Source organism: Lithobates pipiens, unplaced genomic scaffold, assembly GCF_037356315.1.
Source record: "Lithobates pipiens isolate NorthernLeopardFrog02 unplaced genomic scaffold, aLitPip1_a1.2 Scaffold_25, whole genome shotgun sequence".
Classification (NCBI taxonomy): Eukaryota; Metazoa; Chordata; class Amphibia; order Anura; family Ranidae; genus Lithobates; species Lithobates pipiens.
In genome coordinates, this window is record NW_027507787.1 from 231295114 (window position 1) to 231322996 (window position 27883).

At 44.7% G+C, this 27883-nt stretch overlaps 1 protein-coding gene across 1 annotated transcript in view; it reads right to left on the bottom strand.

Annotated features, from left to right (window-relative positions):
- Positions 1–3075: 3075 nt before the first annotated feature.
- LOC143930943 (C-type lectin domain family 2 member D-like) overlaps positions 3076–27883 on the bottom strand; it is a 41649-nt gene continuing 16841 nt past the window's right edge. Inside the window, exons 4-7 of the mRNA XM_077455638.1 lie at positions 22385–22489; positions 10812–10984; positions 6427–6536; positions 3076–4136 (exon numbers count right to left, since the gene is read on the bottom strand). Of these exons, the coding sequence (XP_077311764.1) occupies positions 3998–4136; positions 6427–6536; positions 10812–10984; positions 22385–22489 (527 nt within the window). The 3' untranslated portion in view covers positions 3076–3997. The remainder of the gene's footprint in view (positions 4137–6426; positions 6537–10811; positions 10985–22384; positions 22490–27883) is intronic.

Genomic DNA, 27883 nt, shown 5'->3' on the forward strand with positions numbered 1-27883 from the left:
TTAGACCCCTCCTGCCCCAGATGTCACACAGAAGTAGGCACATTTTGGCATATGGTGTGGGCCTGTAACAAAAAACAGGCCTTCTGGCAGCAGGTTGCGGGGAAATTGAGTGACTTGCTGGATACACATATACCAAAGGAACCAGTGGTGCTCCTGCTGAGCTGTTTGGGGGAGGTTGAGGGGGACAGATATGCAAAACTCTGTATCACCTTCTCACTATTTAATGCTAGGAGGGAGATAATGATACACTGGAAGTCAGCCGAACCCCCTACGTTGAACTCTTGGCAAAAGGCTGTTAATCAGTATTACCCCTTTACAAACTTACCTATGAGAGTAGACAATGCCTGGCTTAATTTGACAAGGTGTGGTCGGCCTGGGTGGATGCGAGCGCGTTAGGGGCCGGAGAGGAGGGGGACCAACTGTGGGATTCCCCCCCTGTCTCGGCCATGGGTTAATTGCCCCGACCTCACTCCGAGTGTTGCCCGGCCACACCGGGTAAGGAATAGTGTACAAACACATGATGGGGAGGGGATACATACCCACCTCGGGGGAAGAGATTGAATACCCTATGAAATGGAGGACGGGGCCTAGAAGTGAACATGGTTGGGATTCTTCTCCGGTAGAGGAATGTTAGCAATGTGGTCAACAGGGTTTTTTAGGATGTTAACTTCTGTTATGTTAACTTCTGTTATGTTAACTTCTGTTATGGAACTATTCAATTGACACTGTAACAAACATTATTACCGTATATACTCGAGTATAAGCCGAGATTTTCAGCCTCTTTTTTGAGGCTGAAAGTGCCCCCTCGGCTTATACTCGAGTCACCGCTGTCTGACTGCTCGATCAGCGTATCGAGCAGACAGACGGCGGACATTAAAATTCAAAAGCCGCGCCTCCTTCTCCGCCTCCGCCTGTGATAGGCGGAACACTGAATTTCCCAGCAGTCAGTGTTCCGCCTATCACGGACATCCGCTCATTCTCATACTACGGACGACGATGAGAGGATGTCCGTGATAGGCGGAACACAGGCTGCTGGGAAATTGAGTGTTCCGCCTATCACAGGCGGAGGCGCGGCTTTTGAATTGTAGAATGGCCGCCGAGAAGAGCGGCGATCCATCGGCACTACACGGGACGGAGGAGGCACGGGACGGAGGAGGCACGGGACGGAGGAGGCACGGGACGGAGGAGGCTCGGGACGGAGGAGGCTCGGGACGGAGGCTCGGGATGGAGGCTCGGGACACAGGTAGGCTGGACACACACACAAGGCTGCACGGACACACACACAGGGATGGATGGATGGACACACACACACACACACACACACACACACGGATGGATGGATGGATGGATACACACACACACACACACACACACACAGGGATGGATGGATACACACACACACACACACACACACACACACACACACACACACACACAGGGATGGATGGATGGATGGATACACACACACACACACACACAGGGATGGATGGATGGATGGATGGATACACACACACACACACACACACACACACACACACACAGGGATGGATGGATGGATGGACACACACACAGGGATGGATGGACGGACACACACACAGGGATGGATGGATGGATGGACACACACACAGGGATGGATGGACGGACACACAGGACACACACACAGGGATGGACGGACACACAGGGATGGACAGCCATGTCTCACCCTCGGCTTATACACGAGTCAATAAGTTTTCCAGTTTTTTGGGGGTAAATTGGGGGCCTCGGCTTATATTCGGGTCGGCCTATACTCGAGTATATACGGTATATGCCAAACTTTGACTGTACTGTTAATCTGAAGCATTAAATAAAAACGTATCTGTATATAAATTGCGCCCGCTCGTGGAATGGCGTCAAACTTTTACCCTTAAAAATATCCATAGGCAACATTTAAAAAATTCTACAGGTTGCATGTTTTGAGTTAAAGAGGAGGTCTAGGGCTAGAATTATTGCTCTCGCTCTAACAATCGCGGCAATTCCTCACATGTGGGGTTTGACCATATGCAGGCATTAATCTCGTATGCGTTCGCTTCTGCGCGCAAGCTCGTCGGGACGGGGCGCTTTAAAAAAGTTTTTTTTTACTTATTTATTTATTAAAATGCATGGTAGGTCCTCTTAAATATGAGATCTGGGGTCAAAAAGACCTCAGATCTTATATTTAGACTAAAATACAATAAAAGAAAAAAAAAGAAAAATGTGCCTTTAAAGACATATGCGCGGAAGTGACGTTTTGACATCGCTTCCACCCTGCTATTGTATGGAGACGGGTGGGATCATCTTTCCCTCACTCGTCTCCACCCCCAGCCACTGATAGGACCCGATCATCTTCGCCGCTGCCGGCGGCTCCGGTAAGTGGCGGAGGGCGTGGGAGAGCGGTAGTGATAACGATGATCTCGTGGCGAATCTGCAACAGAGACCACCATTATCGTTAACCGAACCGCCGCCTGAAGAGATGGATACCTCGGTTGTGGCAGCACCTGCTGCCAAAACCGAGATATCCCTCTTCAAAGTCAGGACGTATATTTAGTCGTGTGGCGGTCGGTAGTGTAGCCTATGGAGAATTTGGGGTACTGACCTTTTTTTTGCAATTCTATAGGTGTATGAATTTAAGGTTTCCCATTTTTGGTATCTATTTACTTGGTGCAACTCCATCTTTTATATTTTACGATATTTTAAGAAAATTGGGTATAAGTTGGTGTTTGCACTAAAATTTATTTAAACCTATTTTTACTTGAACATATGTTTGTAAATAACTGAACAAATATCATGCGTCATAAAACATTAAAATAACCACCATTTTATTCTTTAGGGTCTCTGCTTTCAGAAAATATATAATATATAGTTTTTTTTTTTATTTGTATTTCCCCCCCCCCCATACAGGACAGATCAATAGGTTTATCTTCGCTGACCCTTCTCACTCTTAAAATTTCCATAGGGATCATGACCACATGTAGTGTCCACTGACAATTCTGGGTCAGCAACACAAGCAAAAAAAAACTTTAAGGGAATTTAGCACAGCCACAAATATTTTTGTTTTAAATAAAAATCTTTTTATTGCAATTCTGTACAAAACATGTATGAGCACTTTTCAGAATATTAAAGCAGTTAAACTTCATGAAATCTTTGCTATTTATTAGTGCAAAGCATAAATATTCTGGCATTTTTGTATTCTTTTTAAACACTAATGTTTCCATAAAAAAAGAAAATAAAAAAGAAACACTGTACAAATGCCTCAGTATTCACACAGCCGTTGCCAACAATCTCCATGTCTTTACACTGAATTTGTATTTCCTATGCTTCTTAGCTCAATCTAGTGGCGACAATGTGGCATTTTCTTTAAAATAATAAATAACAAAATAATATATGTTAATATAAATAAATAGTAATATAATATGCACATACTCTACATATACAGTCTATACAAGCCTTTTTTTGCCTTGAGGTTTCTTCAGGGGTGCCAGGTTCTCCTACAGGTTCAAGATACAGGTTCTCATTGTGCACCAATTCTAGCTGATAGCATTCTAACAATCAATGGCATCAGTTAAGGAGGATGTCAGTCGCCTGCATAGCATCCTTGTTTGACCCTCTCCTGCCCCTCTCCATCAGCGTTGGGGTCACATTAGCTGAGTGATGGAGAAAAACCAAAGTAAAAGATACTGCGCGTGCGCAGTAGGAAACAGGCAGTGAAGCCACAAGGCTCCACTACCGGTTTCCCTTGATTAGAATGGCGGCGCCTGCACCCGATCTTATGGACAGGTCGGTTGATGGACAGGTAAGTGGAACCCCGCTTTCATTGACCTCTGGCTTAGACCCTTCTATCTTTACAGAATCCCCATCTCTCTTTGAATCCTGTTACAAAAGTACATACAATGAAGTCTGGCTTTACTGCTTCCTTCATAAGCTTCTTGCTTAAGGGCAAACTGTGAAAAACTTCAAACTTTTAATCCCCTGTGTATGAAGATTAGGGAGGTTGAGCTGATAACTTTGTGTTACAGATCCATTTCTTTACATAGCGTCCGCTCTCACTTTTCAGGCCGTTGTCATTGAGGAAAACACGTTCAGAATTTTTGGGGGTCGTCTGCAGTCTCTCAATCGGAAAGCTGTAAAAAATGAACATGTCATTGTGGGAAAGGTTTTGTTGATATCATACAGTTCACAACACTGAGCACAAAGACTTAAAGTAGAACTATAGGCTTTTTTCTTTTTCATTTTGGATAGAGTAAGGGAGGTTTAAATGGCACGTGTTTTTTTGATTTTGCCATCTGTGTCCTATTGGGGAGATTTCCCTTCACTTCCTGTCTCATAGCCAAACAGGAAGTGGGAGGAAATCCCTGCAAATTAAGGGTGATCCTTGGACCCCCCAGGTCACCAGAACTAGTGTCCCCCATTGGAAGATTTCTTCTCTATTAGTTTTCTGGGGACAATTCAAAATGTGGGTTTTTTGTTTTACTTTTAATAATAATGGTAAACAGGACAAATAGAGAGGGTGAGTCTACATAACGGGGGCACAGACAGTAATAACAATTGATAAGCTTTCTAATCCCTCTGCAATCTATCCATAAAAAAATGTTTTGCCTATAGTGATACTTTAAGCCTTAAAGTTTAAGGAAACAAAACTAAGGACTAAGGAAACAAAAAGAAAAAACTAAGTTTGGTAACATACAGTATTTTCCAAAACATATTCTATGATACAGTATATTGTACATTACATGGTTTGTGAAAATTGAGCATTACACTTAAATGAGCTTTCTGGACATATCATTCCACTGCTATGGCCATTAATATGGAGCTGGCCATTGCGGAAATAATTGTAAGCAGGTTGGAAACTGCTTCAAAAGGCATTGGCATTAGCCATTGGTCCAGGTTGGGCTGAGAAAGGGATAAGTTCACGGCTCGCATTGAGGGGGCTTTTTGGGGCTTTTTGGAGCTTCAGCTGGCCCACCTGTGGTAAAACTTGGATGAAGGTTAAGGCCCGGAGAGTCCCCCCATGCGTTCCAGTGTGATGCTGCTGTTCTTACATCCGAGGGCAAGAAACCATCTCTATTACCTTCTGCACAGAGGATCCCAGGTGCCACCAACTATGGACTCTGCTACTACTGACTAAAGTCTAAAAGGTATGCCTGGGCCATTAAGCAGTAGTTAGGGTTAGAAAATAAACCGTTTGCATTTTTATCATGGCTCTACTACAGTTGATCAGCAAAGACAGTCAAGTTCCCTTAGTCTAAAGTTATTCAAAGGGGTGCATACTGGGGCTGGCATATCCAAAAGAACCTGGTACTGGAAAGCACTACAGGGGTATCAAGTACATTACACTACATTGTCAAGTCAGTGTGTAAGGAGAAGAGAACAAGGTTGTTACTAAGGGTGACCAAGTACATATGCATGACATGTGGCAACCAGTCGAGGCGTGGCACCTGGGTAAGGTGAGGGGTCTTCCAGTAGTGAGAGAGTCTCTGCTTGGGCATCCTCCCTAGCGGTCTGTCTCCTATAGCAACTGGAAGCAGACCAGCAACAGCGTTAAAGGTCCCTCAGCCTAGCCACATGGTATGGGAGGAAAAGAGGACACAGGACACAGGACACACATGAGGTCCACACTCTGTGTCCGGTGGGATTTCATTCTGTGACTGGTAATAGGTAACAGAGGTATGCTGGCTGGTGGAGGTGGTGTGATTTGACCTGCCAACTTGGAGCAGCTCATGACCAGCTTGGTACAGCTCATGATCCAAAGCACACAATGTCATCTGTAAAACATGGTGGAGCTTGCAGTGTGATGGCATGGGCATATACTAGGCATACTTATACTGTCAGCCCAGATTCAGCCAAAAGAAGTGGAATATTCCGCAATGGCCGAGTCAATCACCTGATCACCCAATTGAGCATTTCACTTGCGAAAGGCAAAACTAAAGGCAGAAAATCCCACAAACAAAGAACAACTGAAGACAGCTGCAATTAGAGCCTGGCAACGCATCAGAAAGGAGGAAACACATTTTATTTATGATTATATTCATTTCTTCAATTACATTTGAGGCCCTGAAAGTGGGAGGATTGTGTATAAAAATGGTTTCAGTTCCTAAAATTGATATTTATGTTCAACCCCTTGAATTAAAGCTAAATGTCTGCACTTCAAATTCATTTGGATTGTTTCACTTTAATTTTATTCTGGTTGCATTCAGAGCCAAAAGTATGAAAATTGTCCGTGTCCAAATATATATGGACCTAACTAGACATTATTATTATGACCTTGTGGGAAGGGACAAAGACAAAGTACAGCAGAAAAATCCCACTTGCTTCAAGATATAAGAAGGTGATGATTAAAATTATGAATACCCACTTAAAAATGTGATATCAGCTTTGGTTGGAGAGTTTTTACATTTACAATCTTGAACTTACATGTCTTCAGAATATGATGTTCCATTGGTCCATATCCAGCCTGTATCATCTTTATTCCTAATAAGTCCAATCCAATGATTACTGCTACCTTTGTAGCGCAATAAGAAGCTCTACAGGAAAGACCAATGATTAGTTGAAACCACCAAACCAGGTGAAAATAAAATGTATGTAAATCCTAACAATTACATTTGCTGCTCTTTGGTCTGTTAAATGTACCATTGAAAGAGTTTTAACCACTTCCCGCCCAAGGTATGTCATATGACGTTCTTGAGTTTGAGAGCTATATCCGAATGATGCCTGCAGCTACAGACATTATTTACATTTCGGCTTTTTCGATTCCCTACATTATAAGAATGATCATAGTGGCTGTTCTGGTCGTTCTTACAGGCGGCGAGAGGGGACGTACCCCCTCACACCACTCTCTGGTGCTTCTACCGATTCATGGATCTGACCGCCCCAGATGGAGAATGGATCCACCAGCCCCGGATGTTTTTACCAAAGAGATTTTCGGCAGACCAGATGGTTGCTGGAGTCTCTATGATCGTTTGGAGGCCGGACGCGATGTTATGACGTCACACCCGGCTTCTGCATTCAAACAAATGGCGCCACCTTGACTGGGAAGCCGAGATCGTTTATTTATTTATTTTGATTTCAGACTTCCCAGCCTAGAAGTGAGATGTGGGGTCTTATTGACCTCATATCTCACTGTAAATAGGACCAATCAAGCCATATTCCTATTACAAGGGATGTTTACATTCCTTGTAACAGGAATAAAAGTGATCAAAACCAAAAGTAAAATTAACATTAAAAAAAGAAGAAAAAAAGTAAAATGCCCCTGTCCCCGTGGGCTCGCACGCAGAAGCGAACACATACGTAAGTCCTGTCCACATATGAAAACAGTGTTCAAACCACACATGTGAGGTATCACCGCAAATGTTAGAACGAGCGCAATAATTCTAGCCCTAGATGTCCTCTGTAACTCAAAACTTGTAACCAGTAAAAAAAATTTCAAGTGTCGCCTATGGGGATATTTAAGTTTAACTTACCAAAGTTTGGCACCATTCCATGAGTGTGTGCAATTTTGAGCGTGACATGGTGGGTATCTTTTTAATCTGCATAAATTCATCTTTTACATTATGCAAAAAAATTGAGCTAGATTATTTTTTTTTTAAACATGAGACTTTTGTCCAAAAAAAAGTGTCCGAAAAATTGATTCGCAAATACCGTGCAAGATAAAAAGTTGCAAAGACTGCCATTGTATATTCTAAAAAAATATATATAATGTTTGGGTGTTATATGTCATTTTCTAGCAAAAAAATTATGAATTTTACATGTAGGAGAGATATGTCAGAATTGGCCTGGCTGGCGAAAATAGTTTGATAAGTGCAAAAAAAATATTCATCATGTCCAGTGGTGGGTCATGTTGGGGGTGTAGTATTCTATGTATAGAGTGTAATAGAATTGTATTATGATCATGTCCAGTAGTGGGTAGTGTAGTGTTCTATGTATAGAGTGTAATAGAATTGTATGAGGATCATATCCAGTGGTGGGTCATGTTGTGGGTGTAGTGTTCTATGTATAGAGTGTAATAGAATTGTATTATGATCATGTCCAGTGGTGGGTCATGTTGGGGGTGTAGTGTTCTATGTATAGAGTGTAATAGAATTGTATTATGATCATGTCCAGTAGTGGGTCGTGTAGTGTTCTATGTATAGAGTGTAATAGAATTGTATGAGGATCATATCCAGTGGTGGGTCATGTTGGGGGTGTAGTGTTCTATGTATAGAGTGTAATAGAATTGTATGAGGATCATATCCAGTGGTGGGTCATGTTGGGGGTGTAGTGTTCTATGTATAGAGTGTACCGTATATACTCGAGTATGGGCCGACCCGAATATAAGCCGAGGCCCCCAATTTACCCCCAAAAAACTGGAAAACTTATTGACTCGTGTATAAGCCGAGGGTGAGACATGGCTGTCCATCCCTGTGTGTCCGTCCATCCCTGTGTGTGTGTCCGTTTATCCATCCCTGTGTGTGTGTCCATCCATCCATCCATCCCTGTGTGTGTGTCCGTCCATCCATCCCTGTGTGTGTGTCCATCCATCCATCCATCCCTGTGTGTGTGTGTGTGTGTGTGTGTGTGTGTGTATCCATCCATCCATCCATCCATCCCTGTGTGTGTGTGTGTGTGTGTATCCATCCATCCATCCATCCATCCCTGTGTGTGTGTGTGTGTATCCATCCATCCATCCATCCATCCCTGTGTGTGTGTGTGTGTGTATCCATCCATCCATCCATCCATCCCTGTGTGTGTGTGTGTGTGTGTGTGTGTGTGTGTGTGTGTCCATCCATCCATCCCTGTGTGTGTGTCCGTGCAGCCTTGTGTGTGTGTCCAGCCTACCTGTGTCCCGAGCCTCCGTCCCGAGCCTCCTCCGTCCCGAGCCTCCTCCGTCCCGAGCCTCCTCCGTCCCGTGCCTCCTCCGTCCCGTGCCTCCTCCGTCCCGTGCCTCCTCCGTCCCGTGTCGTGCCGATGGATCGCCGCTCTTCTCGGCGGCCATTCTACAATTCAAAAGCCGCGCCTCCGCCTCCGCCTGTGATAGGCGGAACACTCAATTTCCCAGCAGCCTGTGTTCCGCCTATCACGGACATCCTCTCATCGTCGTCCGTAGTATGAGAATGAGCGGATGTCCGTGATAGGCGGAACACTGACTGCTGGGAAATTCAGTGTTCCGCCTATCACAGGCGGAGGCGGAGAAGGAGGCGCGGCTTTTGAATTTTAATGTCCGCCGTCTGTCTGCTCGATACGCTGATCGAGCAGTCAGACAGCGGTGACTCGAGTATAAGCCGAGGGGGCACTTTCAGCCTCAAAAAAGAGGCTGAAAATCTCGGCTTATACTCGAGTATATACGGTAATAGAATTGTATTATGATCATGTCCAGTGGAGGGTCATGTTGGGGGGTGTAGTGTTCTATGTATAGAGTGTAATAGAATTGTATGAGGATCATATCCAGTGGTGGGTCATGTTGGGGGTGTAGTGTTCTATGTATAGAGTGTAATAGAGTTGCAGTATGATCATGTCCAGTGGAGGGTCATGTTGGGGGGTGTGGTGTTCTATGTATAGAGTGTAATAGAATTGTATTATGATCATGTCCAGTGGAGAGTCATGTTGGGGGTGTAGTGTTCTATGTATAGAGTGTAATAGAGTTGTATTATGATCATGTCCAGTAGTGGGTCGTGTTGGGCGTGTAGTGTTCTATGTATAGAGTGTAATAGAATTGTATGAGGATCATGTCCAGTGGTGGGTCATGTTGGGGGTGTAGTGTTCTATGTATAGAGTGTAATAGAGTTGCAGTATGATCATGTCCAGTGGAGGGTCATGTTGGGGGTGTGGTGTTCTATCTATAGAGTGTAATAGAATTGTATTATGATCATGTCCAGTGGAGGGTCATGTTGGGGGGGGTGTAGTGTTCTATGTATAGAGTGTAATAGAATTGTATTATGATCATGTCCAGTGGAGGGTCATGTTGGGGGTGTAGTGTTCTATGTATAGAGTGTAATAGAATTGTATTATGATCATGTCCAGTAGTGGGTCGTGTTGGGCGTGTAGTGTTCTATGTATAGAGTGTAATAGAATTGTATGAGGATCATATCCAGTGGAGGGTCATGTTGGGGGGTGTAGTGTTCTATGTATAGAGTGTAATAGAATTGTATTATGATCATGTCCAGTGGAGGGTCATGTTGGGGGTGTAGTGTTCTATGTATAGAGTGTAATAGAATTGTATTATGATCATGTCCAGTAGTGGGTCGTGTTGGGCGTGTAGTGTTCTATGTATAGAGTGTAATAGAATTGTATGAGGATCATATCCAGTGGTGGGTCATGTTGGGTGTGTAGTGTTCTATGTATAGAGTGTAATAGAGTTGCAGTATGATCATGTCCAGTGGAGGGTCATGTTGGGGGGTGTAGTGTTCTATGTATAGAGTGTAATAGAATTGTATTATGATCATGTCCAGTGGAGGGTCATGTTGGGGGTGTAGTGTTCTATGTATAGAGTGTAATAGAATTGTATGATGATCATGTCCAGTGGAGGGTCATGTTGGAGATGTAGTGTTCTATGTATAGAGTGTAATAGAATTGTATGATGATCATGTCCAGTGGTGGGTCATGTTGGGTGGTGTAGTGTTCTATGTATAGAGTGTAATAGAATTGTATGATGATCATGTCCAGTGGAGGGTCATGTTGGGGGTTGTAGTGTTCTATGTATAAAGTGTAATAGAATTGGATGATGATCATGTCCAGTGGAGGGTCATGTTGGGTGGTGTAGTGTTCTATGTATAGAGTGTAATAGAATTGTATGATGATCATATCCAGCAGTCAGTATAACTCACCAATTCCAGTTCATTTTCAATGTCTGCAAGTGATGAATTGTGAGATTCACAGAACTTCTGGCTGTTGTTCCATGTATCTCGTGTTTCTGAGAAGTAATAACATTTATCTCTGTGCAAGATCCAGCTGTCCATGCAACATCGAACAACAATTACAAGCTTTTCCTTATGTGTTCCTGTGTTTTTACAGAAAGATGTAAACTGAGAATTACTTTATTTTTAACAGTATTAGCAAAGCCTTTTACAATGTTCCTCTGGTTTACATAATGTAGCATGAAGAAAAGGAATTGGGAGTCTGTCTAGTTTGGTTATGCAACACACGCCACTTGTGCCAGTTTCCTGTGCCCTTATAAGGATGCAGGAAACATTGTCACTCACAATACGTACAATGTACATAATTAAACAAAATGCAGAAAAAGATGAATTAGCATAAAAAAGATAGTGTCCCATGTCACTGATGTAATGACCCACAATTACTTCTCTAGAAAAAAAAACAGAAGCAGTTACTGCCAAAGTAATTACCACAATCATTTCATCCGAAGTAGATCCTGAAAACATGACCTCTGTACAGACATTGCACTTCTTTGAAATTGAAACATATACACTATTTACATTGGTGATAGCAACTTCATCAATGCGTGATCTCGGAGGTAAAAAACTTACAGTAAGCTTGGTTCAAATAGCAACTAGCATTGAAGGGATAAACCGTATTATGAAGATAGGAATGTATTGTCGTGCTGCCTGTAGAATTATTTTTTTCATGGTTTTACACACAGTGCTTCTATCTCCTGAAGATGTGTGTTACAGAGAAACGCATCGGGTAGGTCCTGACATATGATGTCATCATGCATGCCGGTGGGATATCTGGAGGTGCATACACTGTAGGTGCTTTTACCTAATAAACAAAAGTGGTTTTAATTCTACTACACTACGGCATCCCCCTTTGTTCTTTAACTCCACCATGTCGGGTGCATCCGTTTAGGAACCTTATATGGGATTTCCATCACCAGAGTGTGTTATGGGGCAACAAGGTGCTGTATCATCTCTTTGTGGGATCTGACATTGTGGAAAGGAGCCTACTAAACAGTTTAGTGAAGCATTGTGTTGGCACTTCCTTGTAATATACATGAGGAATCATGCACATCAGATGTGTGTGTGTGTGTGTGTGTGTGTGTGTGTGTGTGTGTATGTAATATATATATATATATATATATATATATATATATATATATACACACACACACACACAAATATTTATATATTCCTGATGTGCATGGCATGCATAGTCAAGGCTCATTTGTCCATTTGCACATTAAAATGGAGGTCAGAAATGGCAGGCTATTCCTACTGTAAGTTAATTAGAAACAATGTTAACTGTCCAAATGGGCAATTGTTTACTGTCCTGAGCAATAAGGGTTGTATAAACTACAGCTGGACTTAAGTATTATGCATGGGACTCTGGGGGGCTCTGGTCATTGTAATATTTAGAAATACTCTGCTGGATTTTGTCATCTATTGCAAGTCCTCTGTGGACTCTGTTCTGTGACAGGATCTGGGTCACGGCACCAATATGTTGTCATATAGAGCAGTGTTTCTCAACTCCAGTCCTCAAGGCGCCCAACAGGTCATGTTTTCACGCTTGATCCGTTTTACTGCCTTAGTAATTACCACAGCCATTTCATCCGAGGGAAATCCTGAAAACATGACCTGTTGGGGCGCCTTGAGGTCTGGAGTTGAAAAACACTGATATAGAGAAGAAGGACTAATAATTAATATTGTAAAACTAATCTACGCACTGATGAGGTCCTTTCCGAGAGAGGGACATTTATTGGAGCACAGAACAGAGTCCACTAATGACAAAATATCCCAGAATATTTTTATTATAGGCAATATATATTTAAGGGCATGATGGTCTGTGCCCTCCCCATATGCTACCCCTGCGCCTCATAGCTGGGACTAGGACCCCCTCCTTTTTTCTGTGGTTGTGTGGTGTCTCTGCCTTCACTTTGATACCTTGCAGACCTTTACTTAAAGGCACAAGGTTTCTTCCATGCACTGGATGATAAATGTTGTTGTGAGTCATTATTATGTCTATTGGTTATATTATATTAATTGATGGATGTTTCATTATATGGATTATATGTGTTATATGCGCTGTATTATTTTCTCAGTTGCACCCCCAAAACCGTGAAGAAGCTCAACTTGTGAAATATGTTGGGATATTATGCCGTCTCCATGCATTGTTCTCCATGATGTGTTTTGACTTATGTATTGTTTGTGAAGCTATTTAGGCTCAGTTCACACTGATTGTGCATCCCCAAGTCGATGATATTCAATGTTTCCCTATGAGAGCTGTCTTAACCAAGACCACAGTCCGTTTGACTTTAGCATACCATAGGTTCCTGCACTACGATGGTCTAACTTTGATATGACTTCAATGCCACAGAGTGTAAGGCCTCTTTCACAGAGACAGTCTGTTCAGGTCCGCCTGTTAGTTTTTTTAGGCGGACCTAAACGGACGCTCCATAGACCTCTATGGAGCGACAGATGTCAGCGGTGATATGTCCGCTGACATCCGACCCACTCTGATCTGAAAAAGTGTGACGGAGGAAAAGCCTACTTTTCCATGAAAACGGACTCTATGGTCCGTCTTCCAATCCCCATATGGGTGAGCGTCCGTCCTGTCAGAAACCATGAAGACAGAAGTACAATTAAATCACACTTGTTTACTAAAACGTTTGTAGACCCGCTGAAGTTTTTTTTTTTCTTCCTGACCTGCAAAGGAAAAGGCATAATGAGCTAGTATGCACTGCATACTAGCTCATTATGAAATACTTACCTTAGAACGAGGCCCCAACATCTGGCCCGATCCACGCCGAAGGAGCTGACATGTTCCCTCTGCGTTTCTTCCGGGTATCGTGGCTCCGGTACTGTGAGTGGCCGGAGCTGCGATATAGTCACTCCCACGCACGCGCGCAGAAAATTTCTATCCGGCGGGATCCAGCGTCTGCCGGACTTTCAGCCGAGAATCCCCTGTGCGCATGCGCTGCTGCAGTCAGTGGCGTATTGCGAGGGGAATATCTCCTAAACCGTACAGATTTAGGAGATTTTTTTTTTACCTACAGGTAAGCCTTTATTATCGGCTTTTCTGTAGGTAAAAGTAAAAAAATGGACTATACAACAACTTTAACAAAAATAAAAAGGTAATTAGAGTAAGCGTATTCAAAGCATAGCCAGAGTCCAGTAACCGGATTGAGTAGTCAGCCAGTCCAGAGTTCAATAGCCAAACCGGGTAATCAGCCAGGCCAGAAGTCAGGGATCAAGTGGCGCAATAGCAAGCAGGATAAGGAACCAGAAGAGATGTCAGCAATCCAGTCTATAAACAGAACTGCAGGAGATGGTTTCTTGTGATATGACCAAGGCAAAGGCAGATATGAAGTGGGCTGGACAGCTTTAAGTAGGCAGGTCAGAAGAGCTGGATAAGGAACAGCTGGTAACTGTGGAGAGGCATGGGAGCTGGCAATTAGCCGACAGCTGAGCAGCCAGCCCAGAGAAGGAAGGGCTAAGCCAGCCCTGATGGTACCCCCTCCTCAGTGACCCCCTCTCCCTCGGAGGGCCACCGGGCTTGAGGGGAAAAAGTCTATGGAACTTGCTAAGGAGGACAGGGGCATGTATGTCCAAGGATGAAGCCCAGGAGCGTTCCTCCGGACCGTACTCCTTCCAATGAACCAGGTACTGTATGCACCCACGGAACCTATGGGAGTCCACAATGGATTGTACCTCATACTCCTCGTGGTTCTCAACCTGAATAGGGCGAGGACGAGGCACGAGGTGGTAAATCAGTTACAGACCAGTGGTTTCAATAAGGATACATGAAACACATTTGAGATGCGCATATTAGGAGGAAGGTCCATCGCGTAAGCCACTGGGTTAATCCAGTGAAGGATATGCAAAGGCCCAATAAACCGAGGTGCAAACTTCAGTGAGGGAACACGAAGCCGGAGGTTGTGAGATGACAGCTAGACCCTGTCCCCAACCTGGTAGGAAGGCGCAGGCAGGCGTCTGTGGTCAGCACAGAGTCTGTACCTATCATTAGCATGACACAGAGCCTCCTGGACTTGTACCCAAGTGGAATGAAGACCACAGAGATGCTCCTCTAACTCAGGAATACACTGCGGAACAAACGAGTCAGGCAACATGGAAGGTTGGAAACCATAATTTGCCATAAATGGAGGCAATTGGGAGGCAGAATTCAAGGCACTGTTGTGAGCAAACTCTGCCTATGGTAATAGGTCAGACCAGTTGTTATGGTAGTCAGAAATATAGCAACGTAGGAATTGCTCCAAGGACTGATTGGCTCGGTCTGCAGCCCCATTAGACTGCGGGTGATACGCAGATGAGGATGCAAGCTGGATTCCCAACTGTGTACAAAAGGCTCGCCAGAACCGGGGGACAAACTGACTGCCCCTATGAGAGACAATCACCTTGGGTAGCCCATGTAAGCGAAAGATCTCCCGAGCAAAAATGGAAGCCAGTTCCTTAGAGGTGGGCAACTTCTTAAGTGGAATACAATGACACATCTTTGAGAACCAGTCAGCCACCATAAGGATAACAGTGTTGCCTTGGGAGTTGGGCAACTCCACAATGAAATCCATTGACAGGTGAGTCCAGCGCCTCTCTCCATTGGGTATGGGTTGTAGGAGGCCCACTGGAAGGTGTCGTGGAGTCTTACTCTGAGCACACACGGGCAAGCAGCTACAAAGGCAGTAACATCAGCCCGTAGACTAGGCCACCAGAATTGTTGGGAAATGACCCAAATGAGTTGATTCTTCCCAGGATGGCCAGCTGCCTTGGGAGAATGGTAAGCCTGGAGCACAGCAGTACGGAGACTCTCTGGGACAAAGCAGTGGTCCCAAGGTTTATCAGGAGGAGCATCTGAGCAGCAAGAATTTTGTCACCCAAAGGAGAAGTAAGACTGGTGCGAACCGTAGCCAAGATACGATCAGGAGGAATCAAAGGAACCGGAACCGACTCTGAATTGGAAGTGGAGGAAAATTGTCGTGACAAGGCATCAGCCCTTACATTCTTAATCGTGACACAATTGAGACCCCTATAATCTTTACAAGGTCTCAGTTCACCGCTCCTCTTCTTCACAAAGAAGAAACCAGCACCAGCAGGAGACGAGGATTTGCGGATGAAACCTTGAAAAAGTGCGTCAGCAACATACTCCTCCATGGCCTTATACTCCAAGGCCGACAAAGGGTAAGCCCGGCCAAAAGGAGGTATGGCACCGGGTTGAAGGTCAATTGCGCAATCATAAGACCGGTATGGAGGCAAACTACCTGCTTGAACTTTATCAAAGACATTGCTAAAATCGCAGTACTCCTCTGGCAGGGAGGGGAGTGAAGCGATGCACAGGACCTTGGATACCTTCAGGAAGCATGTCTCACTGCATTGTGGTGACCAAGAGAGAACCTCAGCATGGAGCCAATCAAAAGAGGGGCTGTGCCTCTGTAACCAAGGATAACCAATAACCAGCGGAAACCTGGGTGAGGAAATAACTTGGAATTGGATTATCTCATGGTGAAGAGCCCCTACGGCCATGGGTAATGGAACCGTCTCATGAGTCACATGGGCAGACTGTAAAGGTCTCCCATCAAGAGCCTCAGTGGCAAGTGGAGTGTCACGCAGCTGCAACGGAATCGAGTGCTGAAAAACAAATGCAGCATCAATGAACAGGCCTGCAGCCCCAGAGTCGATTTAGAGCCTGTATCTCGATGGACGACTCAGCCCAGGAAAGAGTGACCGAAACCAGGGGCTTATCCTTCTGGATAACTGGGGACGAAACAACGCCACCTAAAGTCTGTCCATGACATGACCTCAAGGTTCGGGCGTTCCCTGGACGGGTAGGACAAGACTTCAAAAAGTGACCTGCCTGGCCACAATAAAAGGCAAAATCTCTCCCTCCTCCTAAAGGCTTTCTCATCCACAGAGAGATGCGTGAAGCCCAAGTGCATGGGTTCATCTTCACTGACTGACTGACTTGGTACCAGGAGGTATGGGAGGTGAGGGAGGCATGGGTGGGACTACAAAGTTCAGAGGCAAACGTAGTGGAGGCTTCCGCAAGCGCTCCTTAAGAGAGAGTCTTTCTCTGAGTCTGGAGTCAATGAGGATGGCAAACGAGATCAAGCTCTCCAGCTCAGTGGGTATATCTCGGGCTGCTATCTCATCCTTGATGGAATCCGAGAGACTATGAGAAAAAGCAGCCATGAGGGCCTCATTGTTCCAAGCAACCTCTGCTGCCAGAGTACGGAATTCAATGGCGTAGTCGGCAACAGTTCTCGTACTCTGTTTGATGGACATGAGGCACTTGGCAGCAGAAGCGGGGCGTGCGGTAACGTCAAATACCCTTTTAAAAGAGGCCACAAACTCAGGGTAACTCAAGACAACAGGTTTTTGCGTCTCCCATAGAGGGTTAGCCCAGGCCAAGGCTCTCGCAGAAAGCAAAGATATCACGAAACCTACTTTTCTTCTGTGCGTGGGAAACGCCTGGGGCAGCATCTCGAAGTATATCTCAACCTAATTTAGAAACCCTCTGCATTGAACTAGATCACCCCCAAATCGCTGGGGAAGCGGAGCAGAACCAGACATACCTCTTATAGAGGTAATACTGAAGGCGGGTGCCTGCACAGAGACTGGCGCAGCAGCAGGGACGACCTGCGACTCAGGTTGTATCAGAGCAGCCACTGTGGGGGATTCCAGGTGAGCCGTGTGACTCAGAAGCGTTTGTAACGCCAAGGCAAACTGATCCATGCGGTGATCTTTCTCCAATCTGGAAAAAATATTACTAACAAGTGGATTGACTGTATCTTCTGAATTCATGGCCTTCGCCTACTGTCAGAAACCATGAAACAGACAGAGACAGAACTACAATCAAATCACACTTGTTTATTAACAAAAATAAAAAGGTAAATAGAAAAAGCGTATTCAAAGCACAGCCAGAGTCCAGTAACCGGATAGAGTAGTCAGCCAGTCCAGAGTTCAATAACCAGATCGGGTAATCAGCCAGGCCAGAAGTCAGGGATCCAAGTGGATCAACAGCAAGCAGGATAAGGAGCCAGAAGGGATGTCAGCAAGCCAGTCTTTAAACAGAACCGCAGGAGATGGTTTCTTGTGATTTGACCAAGGTGAAGGCAGATATGAAGTGAGCTGGACAGCTTTAAGTAGGCAGCTCAGACAGCTGGATAAGGAACAGCTGGTAACTGTGGAGAGAGCTGAGAGCTGGCAATTAGCCGACAGTTGAACAGCCAGCCTAGAGAAGGAAGGGCTAAGCCAGCCCTGACACGTCCCTGTACAGGTGGGAAGTCATATTGGAACAGGAAGGGGCCATCCCCAAACTGTTCCCACAAAGTTGGGAGAATTAAATTGTCCAAAATGTCTTAGTATGCTAAGGAGCCAAGCCCAACCCCTGAAAAACAACCCCACACCATAATCCCCCCTCCACCAAATGATTTGACCCAGTGCACAAAGAAAGGTCCATTAAGACACAAAGATGAGCGAGTTTGGGGTGGAGGAACTGGCCTGCACAGAGTCCTGACCTCAACCGGATAGAACACCTTTGGGATGAATTAGAGCAGAGACTGTGAGCCAGGCCTTCTCGTCCAACATCAGTGTCTGACTTCACAAATGCACCTCTGGAAGAATGATCAAACATTCCCATAGACACACTTCTAAACCTTGTGGACGCCCTTCCCAGAAGAGTTGAAGCTGTTATAGCTGCAAATGGCAGGTCAACTCAGTATTGAACCCTACGGACTAAGACTGGGATGCCAATAAAGTTCATGTGCGTGTAAAGACAAGTGTGTCCTAATACCTTTTACAATATAGTGTATATATGTATGTAAATATACAATTACACTTACAAAATACTGCATACCTTTCTTTTTGTGACAAAAGATTTAGTTTATTCCACCCAGAAGTTTGTTGCTTTTTTGGGGACTTTTTATGAATTGTGCCCTTTTGTCATTTTTATCTATTGATTAATTCATCCTTTACTGCACTATTGTCATTTTGCATGAACTGTTGATGAATTGAGAATTGTGGATTTCTCACGTTTACTTAAAGCGGGAGTCCGCGTTTTTTTTTTTTTTTTTTAAAGCCAGCAGCTACAAATACTGCAGCTGCTGACTTTTAAAATAATGACACTTACCCGCCCAGCGCACCCGCAATGTCGGCACCCGAAGCCGATCTCTAGATCGTCTCTCGGGTGCTGCCGCCGCCATCTTGGGTATGGGAATCAGGAAGTGGAGCCTTTCGGCTTCATTTCCCATTTCCCTACTGCGCATGCGCGAGTCGCGCTGCGCAATAAGGATGGACCCGCTGCCTCTGGGATCTGTGTGTTTCCCAGCAGGCAGCGGGGGACTTTTGGAAAGGGGCGTAATCTACGCCCCTTTCCGCAGAGAGCTATCCCGGAAGTGGGTGCAGATACCTGTACTGTACAGATACCTGCACCCGATGGGTTCCGATGAGCGGAAAGGTCCACTTTAGGGTGGACCTCCGCTTTAACACATCAAGTTATATGCATTTGTTGATCGAGTAAATTTTTTTTTTTTTTTTATATTCATATTTTCTCACTACACTTTTTTATTACTATTGCGTGGATTATTGATAATTTGCAAATTTGTGGATTTTTATTTCTATTTATTATGTTAAGTCGGGGGTAGGCAACCCCCAGCACGTAAACCATCTTTTGCCGGCACTTGACTCCCTCCCCATCAGCAGAGCAGCGCAGGGAAGTGTCAGTGAGACAATAATGCATTCCAGTTTCAGAATTCCCCATGCGGCACTAAGGGGGAGGCACTATGCCCCCACACGTGGTAAAAGATGGGAAACATTGATTGGTTCTCTAACTTTGCTGTAGCTGCGATCGTCAACTTTTGTGATGGGGAAGAGATTGGGTGCAGTTCTGCTAGGGGGGTGGGTGGTCCCTGTCTCCAGGAGGAGGAGGGGCTAGGAGCTAGCCCCGTCCACCATCTGGAGGAAGAGGACTCGCTTGGTTGCCACTACCAATCTCACTGTGATTGAGAAAACCCCAATCAGGGGACAGGTTGTGGAATTACTGTGGAGCTTCTGGGAACTTTGCTGAAATTATTCCTTAACCTTTCATAGTTAGTAAGGTTGAATAAAGACACCAGTCCATCCAGTTCAACCTGAGTGAGTGTCTACAATTGTCCCTTTTCCCTGTACATTGCTACACCCACATGGGTCCCTATCCTCAAGAAGCCCACAAAACAAGGTCCCCATTCATATACTAGGGCCAATTTTGGACAGAAGCCAATTAACCTACCTGCATGTCTTTCGAGTGTGGGAGGAAACCCAGAGGAAGCCCACGCAGGCACAGGGAGAACATGCCATCTCCAGGCAGGTAGTGTCGTGGTTGGGATTTGAACCAGCGACGTTCTTACTGCTAGGTGAGAGTGCTAACCACTACACCACTGTGCTGCCCTACCTTTGTGTCACTTACTACTGACCCCCGGCACTCTGTGTCCCTTTAAGCCACAGCCAGTATTCAGCGCAATTAAAATCACACTCAACCCCTTTTACTCAACTTATGATCCTGCACACAGGAACACTGCTTTCAGGAAATACCCCGGACCTGAGATCATCATTACACATCTATTCCAGATGCTTGTATGTGACATCCCATACAAGCACGTGGGCTGGATGCGAGAGGTGGATCAGTAGGATGGGTGTGCCAGGACAGGTAGATGTGTCTCATCTCTGTTTCCTTTCACTACTCTGCATATCATAGATAAGAAGAGGGTACAGCAGTGGAGCAGATGTGCGGGGGGGGGGGGTTCAGTGTTGGGGCAGAGGAGAAAGGAGGTACATTGGTGGAACAGATGTGTAGGGGGTTACAGTGGTGGGGTAGATGAGAAAAAGGGTAAATTGGTGGGGCAGTTGAGCAGGGTGGTACAGTGGAGGGGCAGATGTACATGGACTAAGCCCTTGTACACACGGTCGGAGAATCCATCAGAATATCGGACCGTGTTGTCGGATAATCGGACTGTGTGTGGTCTGCATCGGACTGATTCCATCGGAATATCCGTCTGACCCAATTTTCCAACATGTTGGAAATATTTTCCGACCAACTGGTCCGATAGGACATACTCCGATCATATGTAGAGAATTTTGATCGGACCAAGTGCCACGCATGCTCAGATCAAATTCCTACATCAAAGCTATTGGCTGCTAGTCCCATCGTAATGAAATTACGTCATCACGTTCTGAATGATCGGATTTTTCGACAACTTAGTCCGACCGTGTGTATGCAACAGTTTCGGACAAGATCCAACAGGCAAAATCCGACGGACAAAATCCGACGGATTTGGTTGGCAGAATGTCCGACCGTGTGTACAGGGGCTTACAGTGGTGGGGTAGATGAGAAAGAGGGTAAATTGGTGGGGCAGATGAGCAGGGTGGTACAGTGGAGGGGCAGATGTACATGGACTTACAGTGGTGGGGCAGATGTGCAGAGGGGTGAAGAGGAGAAATGAGGTACATCTGTGGAACACATGAGCAGGAGGTTACAGTGGTGGGGCAGAAGAGTAGGGGGAACAGAGGTGGCACAGATGTGCACGGGGTAAAATCATGAGGTAGATGAGAAAGGGGGTTACAGTGGTGGAGCAGATAAGTTCAGTGTTGGACAGTTGAGAAGATGGTTCAGTTTGGTGGGGCAGATGAGCAGTGGAGTACAGAGGTGGGGCAGATGTGCAGGGTAGTAAAGTGGTGGGGCAGATGTCCAGGGGGTTACAGCGGTGGGGCAGATGGGCAGGGGAGTTACAGTGGTGGAGCAGATGAGCAGGAGGGTACAGTGGTGGGGCAGAAATGCAGGGTAGTACAGTGGTGGGGCAGATGAGCAGGGGGGTACAGTGATGGGGGAGATGTGCAGGGGGTTATAGTGGTGAAACAGATTTGTATGGGGGACAATGATCTGAGGTGTGAAGGTGCATGAATTGGGGTTGATCTGAGACGTGAGAGTGCAGGATGTTAATTTCTCAATACTAAAGTTTCTCACTACTACAGCATTTACTTTATAAAAAATCCCTTTCGTGGTCGAGTGTGAAGTTGATTTTTTTGTTATATAATCGACACGTTCAATTTCATTGAAAACATTTTTCGGCACACTGTGCATAGTTGCCAACTGTCCCGAATTTCATGGGACATTTCCCCACCGCATTTTTACCTTTTCCTATGCCACACCTATAAACGCATGGCCCGCCCCCTAATTATACCACGACTCCGCCTACTGCCAAAAAAGTTTTTTTTACAATATTGGCAACTATGCCTGTGCTCAGAAGGTTGCCTCCCCCTGATCTAAGTGATACTAATTGTCGATGAACTGGATTATCTATCATGCACATGAAATATATGATTGCCTCTTAAAAGGACAGCGCACCTATATATGTTTTCATTTGTGTTTCACACACAGAGGGCCTCTTGCTTTATGTCCAGCAACCTACATCATATCATTGTGTGATGTCTCCTATAGTACAGTGCACTTCACATGGACTTACCTCTGTCAGAATAAACTTTCCATATTGCAGCAATAACTATAATGTTGATCAAAGCAAATGGCAATATTATATATAGATGTCTCTTAGGAATACATTTCTTGGCCTCTGTAAAATAAATACATAAAATAAACAATGTGTCCCTTATACAAACAACAACAACAAGGTATTTGGGATATTCTTTTTGAAACAAAGGATTGTTTTTTTTTGTGCCCCCGTGTAGGAGATTTATCCTCACCTCCTGTGTTTTCTCCTTTTAAAATATCAACTAAAGTGCTTAAATGGACGAGCGTGAAACAAATCCAACAAAATCCTCGCCCTTGTGAATCACCAACATTAAACGCAGGATGTACTATACAAGTCATTCATTCATTCACTAAGACATATAGTGCATAAAAATAAAAATAAATGGTACCGATGCAAAGATTGCGATAACAGATCTGTGTGTCCTCGCGCGACCGGTTTTATTACAAAATAACTTCTTCCGGGGGAGATGCAGATGAAGATGACCTTGGCACAAGCCAAGGTCAGAAACAGGAGATCTAGGTACAACAGGAGGCAAGCTGGGTCAAACTCTCACACCTAGGTGAGGTCGTGGGTCATAAAAGCTGAAGACCGCTCAGAAACTTTTCCTCAGAGTGCTGTACATTTATAAGGTGATGGGAGTCAAAGGCAGCATCAGACATGTACATTCATTAATGCTAATGCACATCAGCACGAGTACGGGCATAAGTGCACATTGCCCTAAGGCCTAAGCCATCATAGTGAACCATGGGTTGTAATATGCATGTGTGCAGATCTTTGGGCGCACCCATGTACTCAAGCTTCCCAACAGCTTCTGTCCAAGTTGGGTGTTAGACATAATAGAAAAAAAAGGAAATTTCCTTTTGAGGGAAACACACAACATTTAACAATTCACAGAGAACCCTTCCCAACCCTGTCTAGAACTAAAAATAAAGTATTGATTGGAATTTGTCTTTATGTGGAAATACAGTGGGAAAAAATGCAGCGTTGGTCTCAGAGGATGGAATGTACGGTAGCTTGGCCAGTCTGGTCCAAATGGGGAGGCTTTTCGATGAAGGATTGTGTCTCTACTCATCCAGAACCTCTCCCTGTTGCTAATCACTTTCCCTACCAGACAGGTGCTCGGCTGACCCATGTTAACATCCAGGGGTCATCTGAATGCAGCAGAGCCAACCAAAAAACTGCCTCAGAGAACCATAGAAAAACCAGGTTTCCTTGACTTCTTCTCTGGCTGCAGTACCGCTCCGGTCGAGGGCCACCTACAGTGGAGAAAGCAGACTGCATCTGCCTACAAGCTGCCTATTATCTCCCACTTGAGCACCAACACAGATCGAACAGGGAGCTAGAGCATAAGATTCCCCAGGGCACGGAGACTAAGAGCCAGCAGGTTTTCACCAGGCAGGGGCGGACTGACAACTCATGGGGCCCCCGGGCAATAGGAGATTATGGGGCCCCCGGGCAATAGAAGATTATGGGGCACCCGGGGCAATAGGAGATTATGGGGCCACACAGTATACACACACACACACACACACAGTATGCACATATTGTCCCTGGTTTTATTTGGGCTGGCAACCCTGATGGGGCCCCCTAGTGGCATGGGTCCCTCGGGCAGTGCCTGAGTGCCCCAATGGTCAGTCCGCCCCTGTCACCAGGGCCTCTGCTGGTGAGGATGGCCTTTGCTGCAGCTGACTCCAGGGTCTTCCAGCTCACTCTCACGACAGGCTCTGTAGGGCAACCAGGAATAGTCAGAAGGACAAGCCAGGGGTCGGGGGTTACAAGTAGACAGGGATAGTCAGGAGAACACCCCAAACGTCAGGGCTACTAGCAGACAGGGATAGTCAGGAGAACACGCCAAAGGTCAGGGCTACTAGCAGACGGGGATAGTCAGGAGAACACGCCAAAGGTCAGGGCTACTAGCAGACAGGGATAGACAGGAGAACACGCCAAAGGTCAGGGCTACTAGCAGACAGGGATAGTCAGGAGAACACGCCAAAGTCAGCACGCAGAAACAAACGTAAAGCACGCGGCAAGAAACACAAAGGGAAGCCTAAACGCACTAGGGGTCAGGCAAAGCAGGCTTGGAGTGCAGAGTGTTAAATAGGGTTTCCTGTTAGAGGCTAGGGTGGAGCCAGGCTGAGAGAAGATTACTTAAACATGCAGGGGGTGAGAGTGCAGTCCATAAAGCTGATACACAGAACAGAGGTAAGCAGACAGACAGGGCATGAAATATTAGCAGATTAATGACAAGAGGTCACCTGAATGCAGTGTAGCCAACCAGAAAGATGTCTCAAGGAACCAGGGAACCATAGAGAAACCAGGTTTGCCTTGATTTCCTCTCTGGCTGCAGTTCTGCTCCAGTCAAGGGCCACTTACAGTGGAGAAAGCAGACTGCACCTGCCTACAAGCTGCCTATTTTCTCCCAAGATCAGGCACCTATATTATATCAAGAAGTTCTTAGGAGCTTTCTGGGCAACCTTTTCTGTCACTTGCCACCACTAGGCTTGTGCAATTCGTTTCGTAACGAATCGAAATTGGGCCAAATTTTGCATCTTTCGGACATTCGGATGCATCCGAATGTCCGAATAAAAAAATAACAAATTACAACGAATACGAAAGAAATATAACGAATGAATTTGAATGAAGTCGACATGATTCGAAAATATTTCAACCAAATTCGAAAATATTTCTACCGGATTCGAAATGATTTCAACATGATTCGACATTATTTCAAACACATTCGAAAATATTTTGTGACCCGACTTTAGGGCCATGTATCTCGGGGTCACTTGGTGCTAGACACTCCAAATTTGGATATGTTGTATTGTACTATTGTGTTTGCATACCAAATTTGGGGTTTCTAGCACCAAGTGACCCCGAGATACATGGCCCTAAAGTCGGGTCACAAAATATTTTCGAATGTGGTTGAAATAATGTCGAATCATGTTGAAATCATTTCGAATCCGGTAGAAATATTTTCGAATTTGGTTGAAATATTTTCGAATCATGTTGAAATATTTTTGAATGTGGCCGATTTTTCGAATTCGGTAGAAAACTAAACGAAATCCGAAAATGAATTTAAGGAAGTTAACGAATATAACTAAACGAAATGAATGAATTAACGAATTAAAACGAAACGAAACTAAACAAATTTTTTCCTTTTGCACATGTCTAGCCACCACTTCACTGGGCCTCAATAAAAGTGACAGTAGATCTGCTCATTGTTACCTCCATCACCAAAGGCTGAATCGACTGCATTTTTCCCCCCACATTGGGACATTTGTAGAAAAGTATCTTCCTTTCTTTTCTGTGAGAAAGATTGAAAGAACTACAAAGCTACAAAAATCACTTAATCACTTGCCGACTGCCTCACGCCAATATACGTCGGCAGAAGGGCTTGTACAGGCAAAACGAATGTACCTGTACATGGCCCTTTAAGAGGCAGCCAGCATGCCTGGGGTCCTGCGAACTCCCACAATTGCCTCTTGGAGAGAGGAAGAACGGGGAGGTGCTAATGTAAACAAGCATCTCCCCGTTCTGCCTAGTGACAGTGTCACTGATCTCTGTTCCCTGTGATCGGGAGCAGAGATCAGTGACGTGCTACACATAGCCACGCCCCCCCCCGCAGTTAGAAACACTCCCCAGGGCACACTTAAACCATAACCTGCCCACTATTGTTTAACCCCTTCACTGTCAGTGTCATTTACACAGGAATCAGTGCATTTGTATAGCACTGATTGCTGTATAAATGATCATGGTCCCAAAAAAAGTGTTAAAAAATGTCCGATGTGTCCGCCATAAGGTCGCAGTCACAATAAAAATGGCTGATCACACCATTACTAAATTAATTCATAAAATGAATAAAAATGCCATAAAACTATCCCTTATTTTGTAAACGCTATAACTTTTGCGCAAACCAATCAATATACGCTTATTGTGATTTTTTTCACCAAAAATACATAGAAGAATACGTATTGGCCTAAACTGAGGAAAAAAAAGTTTTTTTATATATTTTTGGGTATATCTATCATAGCAAAATGTAAAAAAAAAGTGTTTTTTTCAAAATTTTCTCTCTTTTTTTGTTTATAGCGCAAAAAATAAAAATCGCAGGGGTGATCAAATACCACCAAAAGAAAGCTCTATTTATGTGAAACAAAGGACATCAATTTTGTTTGGGAGCCACGTCGCATGACTGCGCAATTGTCAGTTAAAGCGACGCAGTGCCGAATCCCAAAAAGTGCTCTGGTCAGGAAGGAGGTGAATTCTTGGGGGCTGAAGTGGTTAAAGGCTGCTCAGTATTAATTACAAGGGGCAATTAAAGGGCAACTCCACCATCACAGGAAATAAATTATCAAATAAAAAAAATATTAAAGCATATAAAATTGCAAAACAATTATTGTAACTGAATATTATTAAAAATTAGCTTTTTTCAGTCTGCAACTGCTGTAATTTTCTGTAAAATACAATGCAATATGGCAACCTTAGGGTGTTCTGTACACAGATGGTATACAGAGCACCCCCCAGAAAAGTCATTCCCTGCTTGTGTGATTGGCTCACTGATTTTCAAGATGCAAGTCAGATATTGGGTATCCCCTGCAACAAAAAATGTCATTTTTGGTGAGATACTCCCTGAAGGAAATCACGTCTAAAGGGATGCAGACTCTGCCACTTTCCTTATTAGAGCCTTGCAAGTGCAGCAGCTAATTGACAATTATAAAATCACTCCCATTCACATTCACTGCAATGCACATGGACACAGACAAGCAAGCAGCAATTTCTTCAGAACAAAAGGGAGGAATCTACAACAAAGTTTGTTAAAATCCCTGCAATGTACATCGATCACCCATAGGGGAATGTTTTTTTTCTCAGCAAAAGTGGAGATACTCTTTGAGTCATAGTATTATGGAGAAAGAAAGAATAGCATTGGTTGATGCAAGGTCACATCAACCAATACAGTGGAGCTCATATTGCACTGATGGGGGTTTACAGATCTATGACAGCTGTATGCAAGACGGAGGCATATTAGGCTGCAACTTCACCAAACCAGTGGCATTAAATACAAAGCCACTAAGGCAAGGATCTCCAAACTACGGCCCTCCGGTTGTTCAGGAACTACAATTCCCATCATGACCAGTCATGTCTGTGAATGTCAGTGTTACACTGCATCATGGGACGTGTAGTTCCGCAACAGCTGAAGGACCATAATTTGGAGATCCCTGTATTAAGGCATAAAGGATTGATATGTTCACCTGCTTTCACAAGTCCAAAATGAAGGATACATTCTTTGTTATCTAGGATTTGTGACAGATGTGATGATACCTAAATCCTTGAACACAATGTTGAGCATATAAGGCACCACAGACCACAAGACTTACCACAAGACTTCAGCTAACTTTGGCCAGTCTCAGTGCCCCCCCCCCCCCCATTGTGGAAATTTGATTGTATAACATTTATGTGAACATTTTAATCTAGGATGTG